Genomic DNA, 16,634 nt, shown 5'->3' on the forward strand with positions numbered 1-16,634 from the left:
TCACAAGTTCAAATCATTGTTGGAAACTTATCTGTTTACTCAATTATTATTTTATTGTTGTTGTTGCTGCTGTTGTTAAATCATATGCACATAAGGTTCTACCTTACCTCATTTTCCCCCAGATTATTGCGCTTACAAACATCAATATTACGCACTATACAAGGAGTCACCTTTAGTGTCATTACTAATCTAGTATCTACTTATCTAGTACTTTCCTAAGACTATGTAATATGGTAATGCATTTAGAGAAACAAACTACTCTTTATAATCCAACAGGGCGAAAACATCGTTTTGCATCTCAGTCATGCCTGTGCTTGTTCTTTTGTTTTTGTGTGTGTGTGTTTTATATTGCAGAAATACTTCCCAGTCATTGGAAATCAGGCAAAGAAAGAACAAACCTTTGCTCCTGCTGCCGATGTACAGAGGCCAAGAAAGAAATCGTCTGCTATCCTGACATTGTCAAGCTGTAACGTCTGAAGGTTTGGCATGGTGCAGATACTCTTGGCGTAAGCCTCTGATGCAGCATGGGAGATGTCAGGTCCCTCCAAGTGTTTTATTGATTGAAGCTTTGCAGCAAAATAATATAAGGAATACATTATTGATATGACCATTATATATATATATATATATATATATATAGATATATATATATGAAATACCGAAACATTGGCCAAAATAAACGGCGACACCCCGACAGGAGTTAGCCAAAACAAAACAAGTGAAATTGAAAAAACAGGTTAGTCCCAATATATATATATATATATATATTAGATGGCTTAGACAGTTTCTGGTACGTGATTGGTCGAGAGCTCATCACGTGATGCTGTTTGCGAGGATCGCAATTGTTATATTTTCCCAGCTCGTTATATTGACCAACTGGTCAACTGAATATATTTTTGTCCATGTGTGTCGCCCTCTTACGGTTGAAAAACAAACAATTACACCAATATAAGGATGTGGGACCACGTCGGTAACTGGGAGGAGCAAACGATTACTATCTATAACTGCAGTCTGGATCGATATAATCTTCTCCCACTCACCCCCCCCCCCCCCAACCACCACGCACGCACACACACACACACACACACACACACACACACGATGCGTGAGAGAGTAGACTAGACGGCGCGGCGCGGAGTAGCGTCATGCGCTAGGCCTGCCTGGCATACCGTGTACGTGTGGATGGAATTCGGGAAGCTAAACGTTACGTACAGTGTATAAACACATGCTACATAGTAGGCTACCCAATGTACCGTTTACGTATGCACGTATCATTCGGCCCGCGAAGTTTGGATTCACACTTCAAAATGGAGCCCCGTTTTGTCTATAATAAACGACGACGAGGATTTTGGAGGATAAGGAAAACATGGCCCAAACCAAGCGAGTTAATAGTCTAGAGACATTTTGTTCAGTTCAGTTCGTAGAACGAGGGCAATTCATGCATCTTTGTATTGACGTAACTTAACGACGAGTTAGACTTACGTTAGATCCAGGCCTAACGTTACATCGAACAAACCACGGTTGTGGAGGACTATAAACTGTACGACACCGAGCAGACTGGTTTGCAAATCACTGTGTTTCTACAATGTTCATCTCTGCAACAGAGGGGAAAAAAGACTGATTTTGAAATTGCTGCAGATTCCTGATGACAGAAGGTAACGTTAGGCCTACTCTATTACAGTTATAATAGAGTCTGTAGTGGGCCCTATAACATTTAACAAACATGTAGAGCCTAGTTGTCTAGAAGGTTCTATGTGTTAGACTCAGAGCTAATTAACGTTAGAATCTAGACATAGATAACGTTAGGGCCTACCTGTAGAAACAAAATGTCAAATGATAAAGATTGGCCAGTAGGCCATAACGTTTAAGGCCTAAAGTTAGATTTGTTTTGTGAGTAGACCCTAAAACATCTTTTGGACCTGAGCCTAATTTAACTATATAGGGCCCTAAAGCGTCGTTACTTTGAGCCTAACGTTAACGTCAGTAGACCCTAGGGCCTCTTGTCGTTTATAGAGGACATGAGCCTAGCAACTACACAGTCCAGTCGCCGCTTTACAACTACCAAATCGCGACAGTCTGCGCGCATACAGCGTCTGGTCAGGCTGACATGAGCGTATAAACGGTTAGGCTATACGTCGTTAGTGTAGGCTCTTCTGCAAAGCACAATGGAGGGCAAGGCCATCTAATATAACAGATATCGACTGGTAGGGGGTGGAATGTAACAATCTTTGGACCGCCAGGGAGTTATATTTTCCCTCGTGATCATATTTTCCCTCAGCGCTGCGCGCTTCGGGAAAATATAATCCCTTGGGAAAATATAACTCCCTGGCGGTCCAAAGAATGTTATATTCCACCCCGTACCAGTCAATATCTGTATAATATATATATATATATATATATATATATATATATAATATATATATATATATATATATATATATATATATATATATATATATATATATATATATAATTATATATATATATATATATATATATATATATATATATAATTATATATATATATATATATATATGTATATATAAAATCTTGCTCATATTTTCTTAAAGATTTGATTTCCTTCTGCTCATCCACTTCAACCCGTTCTCTCCGTTCTTTCTTCACTCTCCAGTTATCACGTGATCCCCGCACCTACACCCGCAGCGGCTACATGTACGGTGATAGGGCTTTTTCGGTTACTACAGTATTTCCCCATCTCTGTGCAAGAAACTCCCTATCTATATTCCTAATGGAAGTGTTGACCAAGTTCAAACCATTGTTGAAAACTTATCTTTTTACTCAATCCTAATTTTGTTATCGTTGTTGTTGATGTTGCTGTTATATCATATGCACATAATGCTGTATCTGTCCACATTTTTTTTTCCGGATTCATGCACTTAGAAACATCAGTATTACGCGCTAAGGAATCAACTTTAGTGTCATCAATAATAAATGCTACATTCATAGAGCTTATCATAACGCATGCTTTTATGTGCGCTGTACAATGGAGATACAAAATATAAACAAACAAATGAATAACAAGTATAAAAATCAATCTAATACATACAATAATCAACAAAAAGGGTTATGAATTTTTATCTTCCTGATGGAAAACAGAGAAAACGGGTTTTCTTTCCATCCCTTCATCATCTCATTTGCATTACGTGATCGTGTCCTATATCAACCTGTCATAATTGTAGAAAGGTGAAAACTTTACATAAAATACTAAGCTAAAACTATGCAACATGGAAAGAGACAAACTATTCTTTTTAGTCCAACATGGCGAAAACATCGTTTAGTATCTCAATCACGTGTTTGTTTGTTTGCTTGCTTTTTTAAATGCAGGAAGGTTTCGCATGCATTGGAAACTAAATGAGGTAAAGAAGATACTTTGGCTCCTGCTGCTGATGTAACAAGGGCAAAAAAAAAACAACAAAACATCTGCTATTTTGACTTTGTATAGGTGTAACGTCTGAGGGTTTGGCATGGTGCAGATACTCTTGGGGAAGGACTCTGATACAACAGGGGAAAAGTCAGGTACGCAAAGGTGTGTTATTGATTGAAACTTTACAGCAACAAAATATAAGGAATACATTAATGATATGATCCTTACAACAAGATATGACCATATTACTCCATGCAGTTCTCCAATCCCCCCATTGGCTCCCCATATATCAACTTATCAGCTTTAAAGTCCTGCTTATTGTTTACAAGACATGAATCTTGCTCCATCTTTTCTTAAAGATTTGATTTCCTTCTGCTCATCCACTTCAACCCGTTCTCTCCGTTCTTCCTCCAGTCTCCAGTTATCACGTGGCCCCCACACCTATACCCGCAGCGGCTACAGCGATATGGATATATATATATATATATATATTGGTATTTCCCCATCTTTCTGCAAGAAAAAACTCCCTTTCTATATATATTCGTAATTAAAGTGTTGTCCAAGTTCAAATCACTGTTGAAAACTTATCTGTTTATTCAATCCTAATTTTGTTGTTCTTGTTGGTGCTATTGTTATATCGTATGCACATGATGCTGGTACTTTATACCTCATATCTTTCGGGATTAAAGCCCTTAGAAACGTCAGCATTACGCGCTATATAAGGAATCAACTTTAGTGTCATCAATGATAAATACTACATTCATAAAGAGCATCAAAAATACATGCTTCTTTAATTTTGCGCTGTACAATTCATATGCAAGATACAAACAAACAAATGAATAAAAAGTATAACAATCAATCATATACATACAATAATTAACAAAAAGGGGTTATGAATATTCATCTTGATGATGGAAGACGGAAAAACGGGTTTTCTTTCCATTCCTTTATCATATCATTCGCATTACGTGATCGTGTTCCACAATGAATGAACCTGTCATAAACGTATAAAGGTGAAAACTATAAACATGAAATACTTTGCTAAGACTATGTAACATGGAAAGAAACAGACTATTCTTTTTAGTTCAACACGGCAAAAACATCGTCTAATATCTCAATCATCTGTTTGTTTCTTTGTTTTGTGTTGTTGTTGTTTTTTTTATTGCAGGAAGGTTTCCCATGCATTGGAAACCAAATGAAGCAAAGAAGATACATATACCTTTGCTCCTGTTGCTGATGTACAGAGGGCAAGAAAGAAATCGTCTGCTATATTGACATCGTCAAGCTGTAACGTCTGAAGGTTTGGCATGGTGCAGATACTCTTGGCGTAAGCCTCTGATGCAGCAGGGGAGATGTCAGGTCCCAACGTGTGTGATACTGATTGAAGCTTTGCAGCAAAATAATATAAGGAATACATTATTGATATGACCATTAATAAATATATATATATATATATATATATATATATATATATATAATAATCTTGCTCATATTTTCTTAAAGATTTGATTTCCTTCTGCTCATCCACTTCAACCCGTTCTCTCCGTTCTTCCTTCACTCTCCAGTTATCACGTGATCCCCGCACCTATTGTTATGGATACATGTGCATTGTACAGGGTTTGTATTATCATTTCTGGGCACTTTATTGTTCCGCGGAGGAATATGTTAATAAAGAGTTCGACAAGATGACCGAGATCGACCAAACACTTTGTTTGAGAGTCTGGGTATTTTGGTGGTTATGATGGTTCGTTAGGCCAAGTTAACCTCCCGTAACAAATTGGGGGCACGTCACGAGAGTTCGGCAGGGTTTCTGCGGACTTAGGTGATTTGGTCGGGTTTGATATGATCCCAGGAGTGTTTTTTCTTTCTCGCTGGGCCGATGAATTTCGGTGAGTAGCGTGTGTAGCACACTATGCTATGTCGTGGACATGGGCGATCGCGATACAGTTTACGTCGCGCAACTACGTATGTCGTTTGCATCGTGATTGTTACAGTGTACTGTATGTGAAGGTGTTACGATTTGAGAAACATGGTGCGTTTACGGCGTAGTGTGTGTGTGTGCACGGAGATGGACGCGGAGTGATATGTTTTACATTTTGATGTAAATCGGTCGTCTTTCTGTGTCTTGCAGAAACTCACGTTCGTATTTCTTTCGGGATCGAAAGGGTTAATTTGGCACGTGCGTAGTGTTGAGGATGGTTTAATCTGGGTATACGCTGCGCGTGTGTAGTGTCTGCGTGGAAACGTTGGTCAAACGTTGGTCGTTGGTCCCGTACGTGGTGGTTCGTGTGTGATTCAGCATACGGGTTATTCTACGGCGGTTTGTATGTGGTTTAGCATACAGGTGATTTCACGGTGGTTCGTGTGTGGTTTAGCACACGGGTTATTCCACGGTGGTTTGTATGTGGTTTAGCATACAGGTGATTTCATGGTTGTTCGTGTGTGGTATAGCACACGGGTTATTCCACGGTGGTTTGTGTGTGGTTTAGCACACGGGTTATGCCATTGTTGTTCGTGTGTGGTTTAGCACACGGGTTATTCTTAGTCGGTTCGTATGTGGTGTAGCATACGGGTTATTCCCAGTCGGGTCGTGTGTGGTATAGCATACGGGTTATTGTTTATAGTGCGACTGGTTTTCATCAGTTGAAAAGGGCTTTTTCAGCTGGCTGGCTGGTGAAAAGTCAGGTTTTCTTGTTGCACTATTAACTGTACATTATTGGTGCATAATGGAGAAAGATCAAGATTTTTCCATTGAGAAGTTTGTGGATTCACCCACAGTTGAGGAGTTGCTGACCTTGAAAAAGGTTGATTTGTTGCGTGTTGCAGAAAACTACAAGGTTCCTGCTGTGAAGAGTACAATGAAAAAGTCAGAGATTACACAGCACACAATCAAATTTCTTGTAGATGAAGAAGTATTTCCCCTCCAGGCATTGCGTAGCATATCAGGTAGTCCCTCTGGTGATGTGCAAGGGAGTGTAGAAGTACGTCTGAAAGAGCTTGAACTTGAGAAAGCGAGAATTGAGTTAGAGAGAGAGAGGGTTTCTCTTGAAAGGGCTCGTCAAGTCGGTGAGAGAGAGTATGGTGTAAGCATCAGTGTTGGGCATTTTGATATCGCCAAAAATGTCAGAATGGTCCCTGAGTTCGATGAAGGAGATGTGGATAGATATTTCCTGCATTTCGAACAGGTGGCGGATAGCATGGAGTGGCCGAAAGAAAAATGGCCTCATCTTTTGCAGACAAAGTTAAGGGGAAAGGCATGTGATGCTTATGCTTCACTGTCGCGCGAAGAAGCTCAGGATTATGCAACAGTAAAAAAGGCAATTCTGAACGTGTACGCCTTGGTTCCTGAAGCGTACAGACAAAAATTCAGGAATAGTAGAAAATTAGAGTCACAGTCATTCAGAGAGTTTGCAAAAGTGAAGGAAATTGCCTTCGTTCGTTGGCTGCAATCAGTAGGCGTGGATACTGTTGATGATTTGCGGAAACTTGTGCTACTAGAGGAGTTCGCTACCTCAAGAGGTGCGTTTGCATATTGAGGAACGGAAAGTGAAAACTTTGTTGGTAGCTAGTACAGTGGCTGATGAGTATACTTTGTCCCGTAGTCATGGAAACAGGTATGTAGGAAGCAAATATGCAGCTCCTAATCGTCTAAGTGTTGGCAAGACAAATTCTAGCAGTAAGACAGAGGTGAAAGCTGGTCTAGTGGTGGGAAATGAGACTGACAAGAAAGGTAGGAACACTACAGTCACAAGTCTATTGTGTGTTTCCATTGTAGGCAACCAGGGCATGTGAAGTCTAATTGTCCCATTCTGAACAAGAAAAAAGAGGAAAAAGACAAAGAAAAGAAGTCTCATCCCAATGGATTGGTGAGTCGTTCAGTGGAATCGGCAGGTGATTGGTGTGAACAAGTTCAGAGTGTGATTAAGTCAGCTGATCAAGACAAGATTAAGTCTCAGTATGAACCATTCACTTCTGTAGGCTATGTCTCATTGGTAGGGTGTGATGAAGCCAGAAAGGTTACCATCCTGCGAGATACTGGTGCATCCCAGTCATTGATTCTTGACAGTGTCCTTCCTTTTGGGCAAACGTCGTCCACAGGCACAAGTGTACTGTTACAAGGAGTAGAAGGAGGTTACGTTGAGGCCCCTCTTCACACAGTCGATTTGCAGTCAGGCCTAGTTTCAGGAAGGGTGAGCCTTGGTGTTAGGAAGTCACTTCCTATGGATGGTGTAGCATTGATATTAGGCAATGATCTTGCAGGAGACAAAGTGACTATTCCAGTGGCCAGTGCAGTCCCTTTGGATAAAGAAGGAAATGAGACAGCTGCATTGGTTCAGGAATTCCCTGAAGTTTTCCCAGCTTGTGTAGTCACACGTTCCATGTCTAGAAAATCAGAAAAGTCTGAATTGAAGGCTAGTCCAGAGGATATCGGTCTAGAAGGGAGTTTCTTCTGTCGGTTAGATGATGTAGAAGCACGTAGAACCGCAGCATCAAAATCACATCAGATAGTGGATGAGTCTCGGCCTGTAGATGAAACTGAGATTGGGTTGAACAAGAGCTCTTTGATTGATGCACAGAGATGACCAATGTGCTGAACTAGAAAGGAAGTGTTCAAGTGTGAAGCTTAAGAACTCGGATGCACTTTGTGATCTTGACAGGAAAATGGTTCATTTGTCCCATGGTGAGAGAGATGATGTGAAACAGATCATTGCAGATTTTCCTGAGTTGTTTTCAGATGTTCCTGGTCGCACAAGTGTGGTGCAACATGATGTGGATGTGGGGGAGTCAGATCCCATCAAGCAGCACCCTTATCGTGCTAACCCAGAGAAGATGCAACATTTGCAGAGTGAGGTGGAGTACATGTTAGAACATAACATTGTAGAGCCAAGCACTAGTGCATGGAGTTCACCATGTGTATTAGTTCCCAAGCCGGATGGCTCATATCGCTTTTGCACTGATTATAGGAAGGTGAATTCATGTACCAAATCGGACTGCTTCCCTATTCCAAGAGTCGATGACTGCATCGATCGTATTGGAACAGCGAGCTATGTCAGCAAGTTCGACCTACTGAAAGGTTACTGGCAGGTGCCTTTGACACAGAGAGCAAAGGAGATTTCTGCGTTTGTAACTCCACAGGGCCTTTTTCAGTATACCGTGATGCCGTTTGGCATGAAAAACGCCCCGGCTACATTCCAACGCATGATGAATGAGTTGATTTGTGGATTGGATGGCTGTGAGGTATACATCGATGATGTGGTGGTTTACAGCGATTCTTGGGATGACCATGTGAGAACGGTGAGGGAGTTGTTCAAGCGGTTGTCAGCAGCCAGTCTCACAGTTAACTTGGTGAAAAGTGAGTTTGGACATAGTGAAGTGCAGTTTCTTGGTCACGTCGTTGGTCATGGTCGAGTTCGTCCCGCAGCAGCTAAAGTCCAAGCAGTCCAAGATGTCCCTGTTCCCAAGACGAGGAAGGAGCTGATGAGATTCATCGGCATGGCTGGATACTACCGTCGCTTCTGCCATAACTTCTTGGAGGTTGTGGCACCCTTGACTGATCTCCTGCGGAAGAACGTGAAGTTCCAGTGGTCAGCCGCATGCCAGTCTGCGTTTGACCAAGTGAAGGCAATCCTGTCGAGTGGTCCTGTGTTGGCAGCGCCGGACTTCACAAAAGGCTTCAGCCTAGCTGTTGATGCCAGCGATGTCGGAGCAGGTGCCGTGCTGATGCAAGCTGATGACGATGGAGTCGACAGACCAGTCTGCTACTTCTCAAAGAAATTCAACGCGCACCAGCGGAGGTATTCTACCGTTGAGAAGGAGACCCTAGCGTTAATTCTTTCGCTCAGCCATTTTGATGTCTACGTGGGCAGCACAACTCAACCCGTTGTTGTGTGGACTGATCACAACCCACTGACATTCGTCAACAGAATGAGAAACAAAAACCAGAGACTGATGCGATGGAGTTTAATCCTACAGGAGTATAACCTTGACATTAAGCACATTCGCGGAAAGGAAAACATTGTCACGGACACACTCTCCCGTGCTTAATTGAGACATCTCGATATTTTGTCTTGTTGCCAGATGCAACAATTGTGCAAATGTATTTTATGTTTGTAACACTTTAAACAGGTGTAATTTGTTTTGCAAGTACACAGGACAGTGTGTGTACACCATGTATATGTATGTATCTTGCATACACTATAATTGTGATGCCAACAGCATGAATGGCACTTTGAATGTGTAAATAACAACAAGGAAGTATCTTCAGACATGTTTGTGTTAATAAGGAAACGCAGCAAGCTATAATTGTGCTTGAGTCACTCTCCAAAAGAAGACATTATGAAGGCTGTTTTAAGTTACACTAGCCATCAACAGTTGTCAAGAATGTGAGTTGTTGGTAAAATAACTTCAAACAGGTAGTGTTGCTGTTTGGATAGAAAATGTTATGTATCGAGTAATGTAGGTACCGTTCAGGTATTTGAAGTTTCATACTTGTACATGTACAAGTATTGGTTAAATTTGTTGTGGCATACACCCTCAGTTTATTGGATGTTGCTTTTTGCATTTAATTAGCATGTATACTGTATTAGGTACAGAAATTATATAGTTATACATGTACAAATCTTTTGCTCATTGTTATGCTCAATCATTGCCTTGGCGAAGGTGTCCAGTATTTCACAGTTGATCCAATATACCAACAGGCATGTATTTAAGCGAACTGTGTTATACAGGGATGCATACAGGTATACACACAGGTTATCATCGGGGATATCTCATTCAGGTTCATTTGATGCTTTGTTAGGCAGGTCATACTCTTGGTGTTTTGTATGTTGACAGGCAAGTTTTCAGAAACATAATTAGGGTATATGACATTTGTTGATATCTTGACATTTCAATAGATGCTGACACAACGTCTACAGGTATATGCAAGTCACATATCATGGAATATGATGTTTTGGTTTTAGGTTGTAATATGATTACAACAGTTGGATTATATCCAGTTGCTTGTGGAAGGGATGACGTGTTTTATAATCGTTGTACACAGGTTAATCATTTGATAATGACAGTGGAAAAAATTGACTTATGTTGCATGTGTGTTCTAATGAGGAAACCACATGATTTTGGTACAAGTGTATTGTTTGTACTGTATGCATGACATGATTGCATAAAGGTCAAGGTGTTGAGAAAGTTAACATTGCAGTATTCAGTGTTGCACAACTACATGCAATTCCAGTAATATGTAACTCACAAGCAGCAGTAACTCACGAGAGTGTAAGATTGGAACATGTTGAATGGTACTAAAGTCGTACATGTTTTATCACAGGTTGTGATGATGATATAGCCATAGCATACTTTGTTTATGTGTTCTTATAAAGATGCAACCATGGTAAACTCATGGAGTTATAAGAGTGAATTGGAAGAGGAATGTACAATGCTGTTCCAAAATATTGTGCCAACGTGTACATAGAGTCCATTTGTGTTAAAACGTTAAATGCACTCTTTTAGGGGGGAAGTGTTATGGATACATGTGCATTGTACAGGGTTTGTATTATCATTTCTGGGCACTTTATTGTTCCGCGGAGGAATATGTTAATAAAGAGTTCGACAAGATGACCGAGATCGACCAAACACTTTGTTTGAGAGTCTGGGTATTTTGGTGGTTATGATGGTTCGTTAGGCCAAGTTAACCTCCCGTAACACCTATACCCGCAGCGGCTACATACGGTGATAGGGCTTTTTCGGTTACTGTACAGTATTTTACCAACTCTTTGCAATAAACTCCCTATCTATATTCGTAATGGAAGTGTTGACCAAGTTCAAACCATTGTTGAAAACTTATCTGTTTACTCAATCCTAATTTTGTTATTGTTGTTGATGTTGTTGCTGTTATATCATATGCACATAATGCTGTACATGTATCTGTCCTCATTTTTTCCGGACTAATGCACTTAGAAACATCAGTATTACGCGCTAAGGAATCAACTTTAGTGTCATCAATAATAAATTTACATTCATAAAGCTAACGCATGTTTTATGTGCGCTCTACAATGGAGATACAAAATATAAACAAACAAATGAATAACAAGTATTACAATCAATCTAATGTATACAATGATTCATAAAAAGGGTTAGAATATTTATCTTCATGATGGAAAACGGAGAAAACGGGTTTTCTTTCCATCCCTTTATCATCTCATTTGCATTACGTGATCGTATCCTATATCAACCTGTCATAAGTGTAGAAAGGTGAAAACTATAAACATAAAATACTATGCTAAAACTATGTAACATGGAAAGAAAAAAACTATTCTTTTTAGTCCAACACGGTAAAAACATCGTAGTATCTCAATCATCTGTTTGTTTGTTTGTTTGTTTGTTTTTGTGTTGTTGTTGTTGTTTTTATTGCAGGAAGGTTTACCATGCATTGAAAACCAAATGAAGCAAAGAAGATACATATACCTTCGTTCCTGCTGCTGATGTACAGAGGGCAAGAAAGAAATCGTCTGCAATATTGACATTGTCAAGCTCTAACGTCTGAAGGTTTGGCATGGTGCAGATACTCTTGGCGTAAGCCTCTGATGCAGCAGGGGAGATGTCAGGTCCATTCCGGTGTTGTATTGATTGGAGCTTTGCAGCAACATTATATAAGAAATACATTTTTGATATGACCATTAATAAATATATATATAATAATCTTGCTCATATTTTCTTAAAGATTTGATTTCCTTCTGTTCATCCACTTCAACCCGTTCTCTCCGTTCTTCCTTCACTCTCCAGTTATCACGTGATCCCCGCACCTATACCCGCAGCGGCTACATGTACGGTGTATTTCCCCATCTCTTTGCAATAAACTCCCTATCTATATTCGTAATGGAAGTGTTGACCAAGTTCAAACCATTGTTGAAAACTTATCTGTTTACTCAATCCTAATCATGTTATTGTTGTTGATGTTGTTGCTGTTATGTCATGTGCACATAATGCTGTATCTGTCATTTCTTTTTCCGGATTAATGCACTTAGAAACATCAGTATTACGCGCTACGGAATCAACTTTAGTTTCATCAATAATCAATGCTACATTCATAAAGCTTATTATAACGCATGCTTTTATGTGCGCTGTACAATGGAGGTTCAAAATATAAACAAACAAATGAATAACAAGTATAACAATCAATGTAATACATACAATAATTTACAAAAAGGGTTATGAATATTTATCTTCATGATGGAAAACGGAGAAAACGGGTTTTCTTTCCATCCCTTCATCATCTCATTTGCATTACGTGATCGTGTCCTATATCAACCTGTCATAAATGTAGAAAGGTGAAAAGTATAAACATAAAATACTGTGCTAAAACTATGCAAAATTGAAAGAAACAAACTATTCTTTTTAGTCCAACACGGTGAAAACATCGTTTAGTATCTCAATCATCTGTTTGTTTGTTTGTTTGTTTGTTTGTTTTTGTGCTGTTGTTTTTTTATTGCAGGAAGGTTTACTATGCATTGAAAACCAAATGAAGCAAAGAAGATACATATACCTTGGATCCTGCTGCTGATGTACAGAGGGTAAGAAAGAAATCGTCTGCTATCTTGACATCGTCAAGCTCTAACCTCTGAAGGTTTGGCATGGTGCAGATACTCTGGGCGTAAGCCTCTGATGCAGCAGGGGAGATGTCAGGTCCTCCCTCGTGGTGTATTGATTGAAGCTTTGCAGCAACATAATATAAGGAATACATTATTGATATGACCATTAATAAATATATATAATATATATATATATATATATATATATTTATATATAATAATCTTGCTCATATTTTCATTAAGATTTGATTACCTTCTGCTCATCCACTTCAACCCTTTCTCTCCGTTCTTCCTTCACTCTCCAGTTATCACGTGATCCCCGCACCTATACCCGCTGCGGCTACATGTACGGTGATAGGGCTTTTCGGTTACTACAGTGTTTCCCCATCTCTTTGCAATAAACTCCCTATCTGTATTCGTAATGGAAGTGTTGACCAAGTTCAAACCATTGTTGAAAACTTATCTGTTTACTCAATCCTAATTATGTTATTGTTGTTGTTGTTGCTGCTGTTATGTCATGTGCACATAATGCTGTTTCTGTCCTCATTTATTTTTCCGGATTAATGCACTTAGAAACATCAGTATTACGCGCTAAGGAATCAACTTTAGTGTCATCAATAATAAATGCTACATTCATAAAGCTTATTATAACGCATGCTTTAATGTGCGCTGTACAATGGAGGTTCAAAATATAAACAAACAAATGAATAACAAGTATAGCAATCAATCTAATACATACAATGATTAACAAAACTTGTTATGGATATTTATCTTCATGATGGAAAACGGAGAAAACGGGTTTTCTTTCCATCCCTTCATCATCTCATTTGCATTACGTGATCGTGTCCTATATCAACCTGTCAAAAATGTAGAAAGGTAAAAAGTATAAACATGAAATACTATGCTAAAACTATGCAGCATGGAAAGAAACAAACTATTCTTTTTAGTCCGACACGGCGAAAATATCGTTTAGTATCTCAATCATCTGTTTGTTTGTTTGTTTGTTTGTTTTTGTGTTGTTGTTTTTTTTATTGCAGGAAGGTTTCAACATGCATTGAAAACCAAATGAAGCAAAGAAGATACATATACCTTCGATCCTGCTGCTGATGTACAGAGGGCAAGAAAGAAATCGTCTGCTATCTTGACATCGTAAAGGTCTAACGTCTGAAGGTTTGGCATGGTGCAGATACTCTTGGCGTAAGCCTCTGATGCAGCACGGGAGATGTCAGGTCCTCCCTCGTGGTGTATTGATTGAAGCTTTGCAGCAACATAATATAAGGAATAAATTATTGATTTGACCATTAATAAATATATATATAATAATCTTGCTCATATTTTCTTAAAGATTTGATTTCCTTCTGCTCATCCACTTCAACCCGTTCTCTCCGTTCTTCCTTTACTCTCCAGTTATCATGTGATCCCCGCACCTATACCCGCAGCGGCTACATACGGTGATAGGGCATTTTCGGTTACTACAGTATTTCCCCATCTCTTTGAAATAAATCTATATCCGTAATGGAAGTGTTGATTAAGTTCAAACCATTGTTGAAAACTTATCTGTTTACTCAATTCTAATTTTGTTATTGTTGTTGTTGTTGTTGCTGCTGTTAATGCACATAATGCTGTATCTGTCCTCATTTTTTTCCGGATTAATGCACTTAAAAACATTAGTATTACGCGCTAAGGAATCAACTTTAGTGTCATCAATAATAAATGCTACATTCATAAAGTTAACGCATGTTTTATGTGCGCTGTACAATGGAGATACAAAATATAAACAAACAAATGAATAACAAGTATAACAATCAATCCGATTCTAGTAGAGCAGATAAGCCGAAGAATTGTGCAAAATTTGACTAAAGCATGAAACTTTCACCATTGTTAGTACATGTTATAAGATTAATTTTAAGATCGGGAGGTAAGTCTGAATTGACCTCTGATGACCTCTAGAGGTCAATGACCTCAAAATCTAAAAAAATTGATATTTTTCGTCATTGGTTAATGATAAACACAGTAATGATTGTCTAAAACTCAATTTTTGTCACAGTGAAATTGTCTTTATGTTCCACAGAGCCCTGACAGGTTTCTACCTTTGACCTCTGATGACCTCCAGAGGTCAATGACCTCAAAATGTCAGAAAATTGATATTTTGCATCATTGGTTAATGATAAAACACAGTAATGATGTACTAAAACTTAATTTTTGTCACAGTGAAATTGTCTTTATATTCCACAGAGCCCTGACAGGTTTTTATCTTTGACCTCTGATGACCTCCAGAGGTCAATGACCTCAAAATGTCAGAAAATTGATATTTTGATGCGTCACTCATAACTGAAACACGATAATTATGTACTAAAAACTAATTTTTGTAAAAGGAATTGCCTCAATGTTCCATTGAGCCTTTCGAGTCAGATTTCTACCTTTGACCTCTGATGACCTCAGATGACCTATGATGAGGCCAATGACCTCAAAATGTCAGAACATTGATATTTGGTGCAACTGGTTGATGACAAACATGATTTAGATGTTATATTCATTTGTATTACAATTGAATTGTTTTCCTATTCCACAGAGCAAGAGAAATTACTCACGTGTCTCTACCTTTGACCTCTGAGGAAGGTGACAGGTCAATGACCTCAAAATATCAGAATATTGATATTCTATGTATAGTCAATGGTCAACTTTGTAATACCCGATGTACAATCATTTATGCTATAATAGAAGAATCTTGTCATTCCATGGAACATTGGTCATTAGCCTGTGCATTATATCCAACTTTGACCTCTCAGGACAATGAGAGGTCACTGAGGTCACATGTGTAGGCTTACCTGTATTGATGTTTGGCTTCATTGGTGTAATCGTAAATGCTTAATCATGTACAAATCACGCATATACGTTTTGATCAAAGTATGTATGCATATTCCACAGAGCATTGGTTTATAGTAACAGGTCTCTGAAATGTGAGAGGTCAATTACTTCAGAAATAAAGCTTAAGTTTCTTGAGTGATGGCAGTGACCTCAAATATAGCTGTTATGTTTGGGTTAGTTATGTAGACCAGCAAATATAGGCAAATATGGCCATTATCTCGACACTCGAGGAAAACAAGGCCCACGAGACTGATATACAGAGTGTTTAATCTATTCAGTGTAAGTCTCATAGATCTTTTCCCCCATTTGTCGGACTCATTATGGGACTGGTTTGCCTAAGTGTCAAGCTCATGAGCAATATTTGCATAGTTTCCAGCTGGTGGGCCTGTATTGGCCAGTGTAAAGCTGGTGGGTTGTTACAGTATGACTGCGATGAATGACTCATGGTCCTGGAGTATACAGTCCACAGCTGCGACATCATGGACCATCTTGAAAACTTCGACATACTGTGAGGCCCAACATGCATTCCACATGAAGCAATCCTGTGTATTGCAACTAGCTATTGCCATCCGAGACCTACCCAGGGAATAGATAAGCATTCATGGCAAACCATGGAGAAAGCGGATTGTGCAAAATATTTTGGAGTTCCAATAGGAGGCTCAGCTGGAATCAAATCGCCACAGAAGCTTAAAAAGGTTATACTTCAACCAAAGACTCTCTCCAGACGAAGATACGAGTATCATAAAGTTCAGGTGTTTTGCTACTCCATGCCGCTCAGGACTGTCCTGGAATATGCATG

At 39.1% G+C, this 16,634-nt stretch overlaps 1 protein-coding gene across 1 annotated transcript in view; it reads right to left on the reverse strand.

Annotated features, from left to right (window-relative positions):
- Positions 1–4,545: 4,545 nt before the first annotated feature.
- The window catches only part of LOC140239191 (NLR family CARD domain-containing protein 4-like), a 43,122-nt gene continuing 31,033 nt past the window's right edge, over positions 4,546–16,634 (reverse strand). Inside the window, 4 exon segments of the mRNA XM_072319072.1 lie at positions 4,546–4,773; positions 11,844–12,011; positions 12,922–13,089; positions 14,057–14,224. Of these exon segments, the coding sequence (XP_072175173.1) occupies positions 4,546–4,773; positions 11,844–12,011; positions 12,922–13,089; positions 14,057–14,224 (732 nt within the window).

This window comes from Diadema setosum, chromosome 15, assembly GCF_964275005.1.
Source record: "Diadema setosum chromosome 15, eeDiaSeto1, whole genome shotgun sequence".
NCBI classification, from domain to species: domain Eukaryota; kingdom Metazoa; phylum Echinodermata; class Echinoidea; order Diadematoida; family Diadematidae; genus Diadema; species Diadema setosum.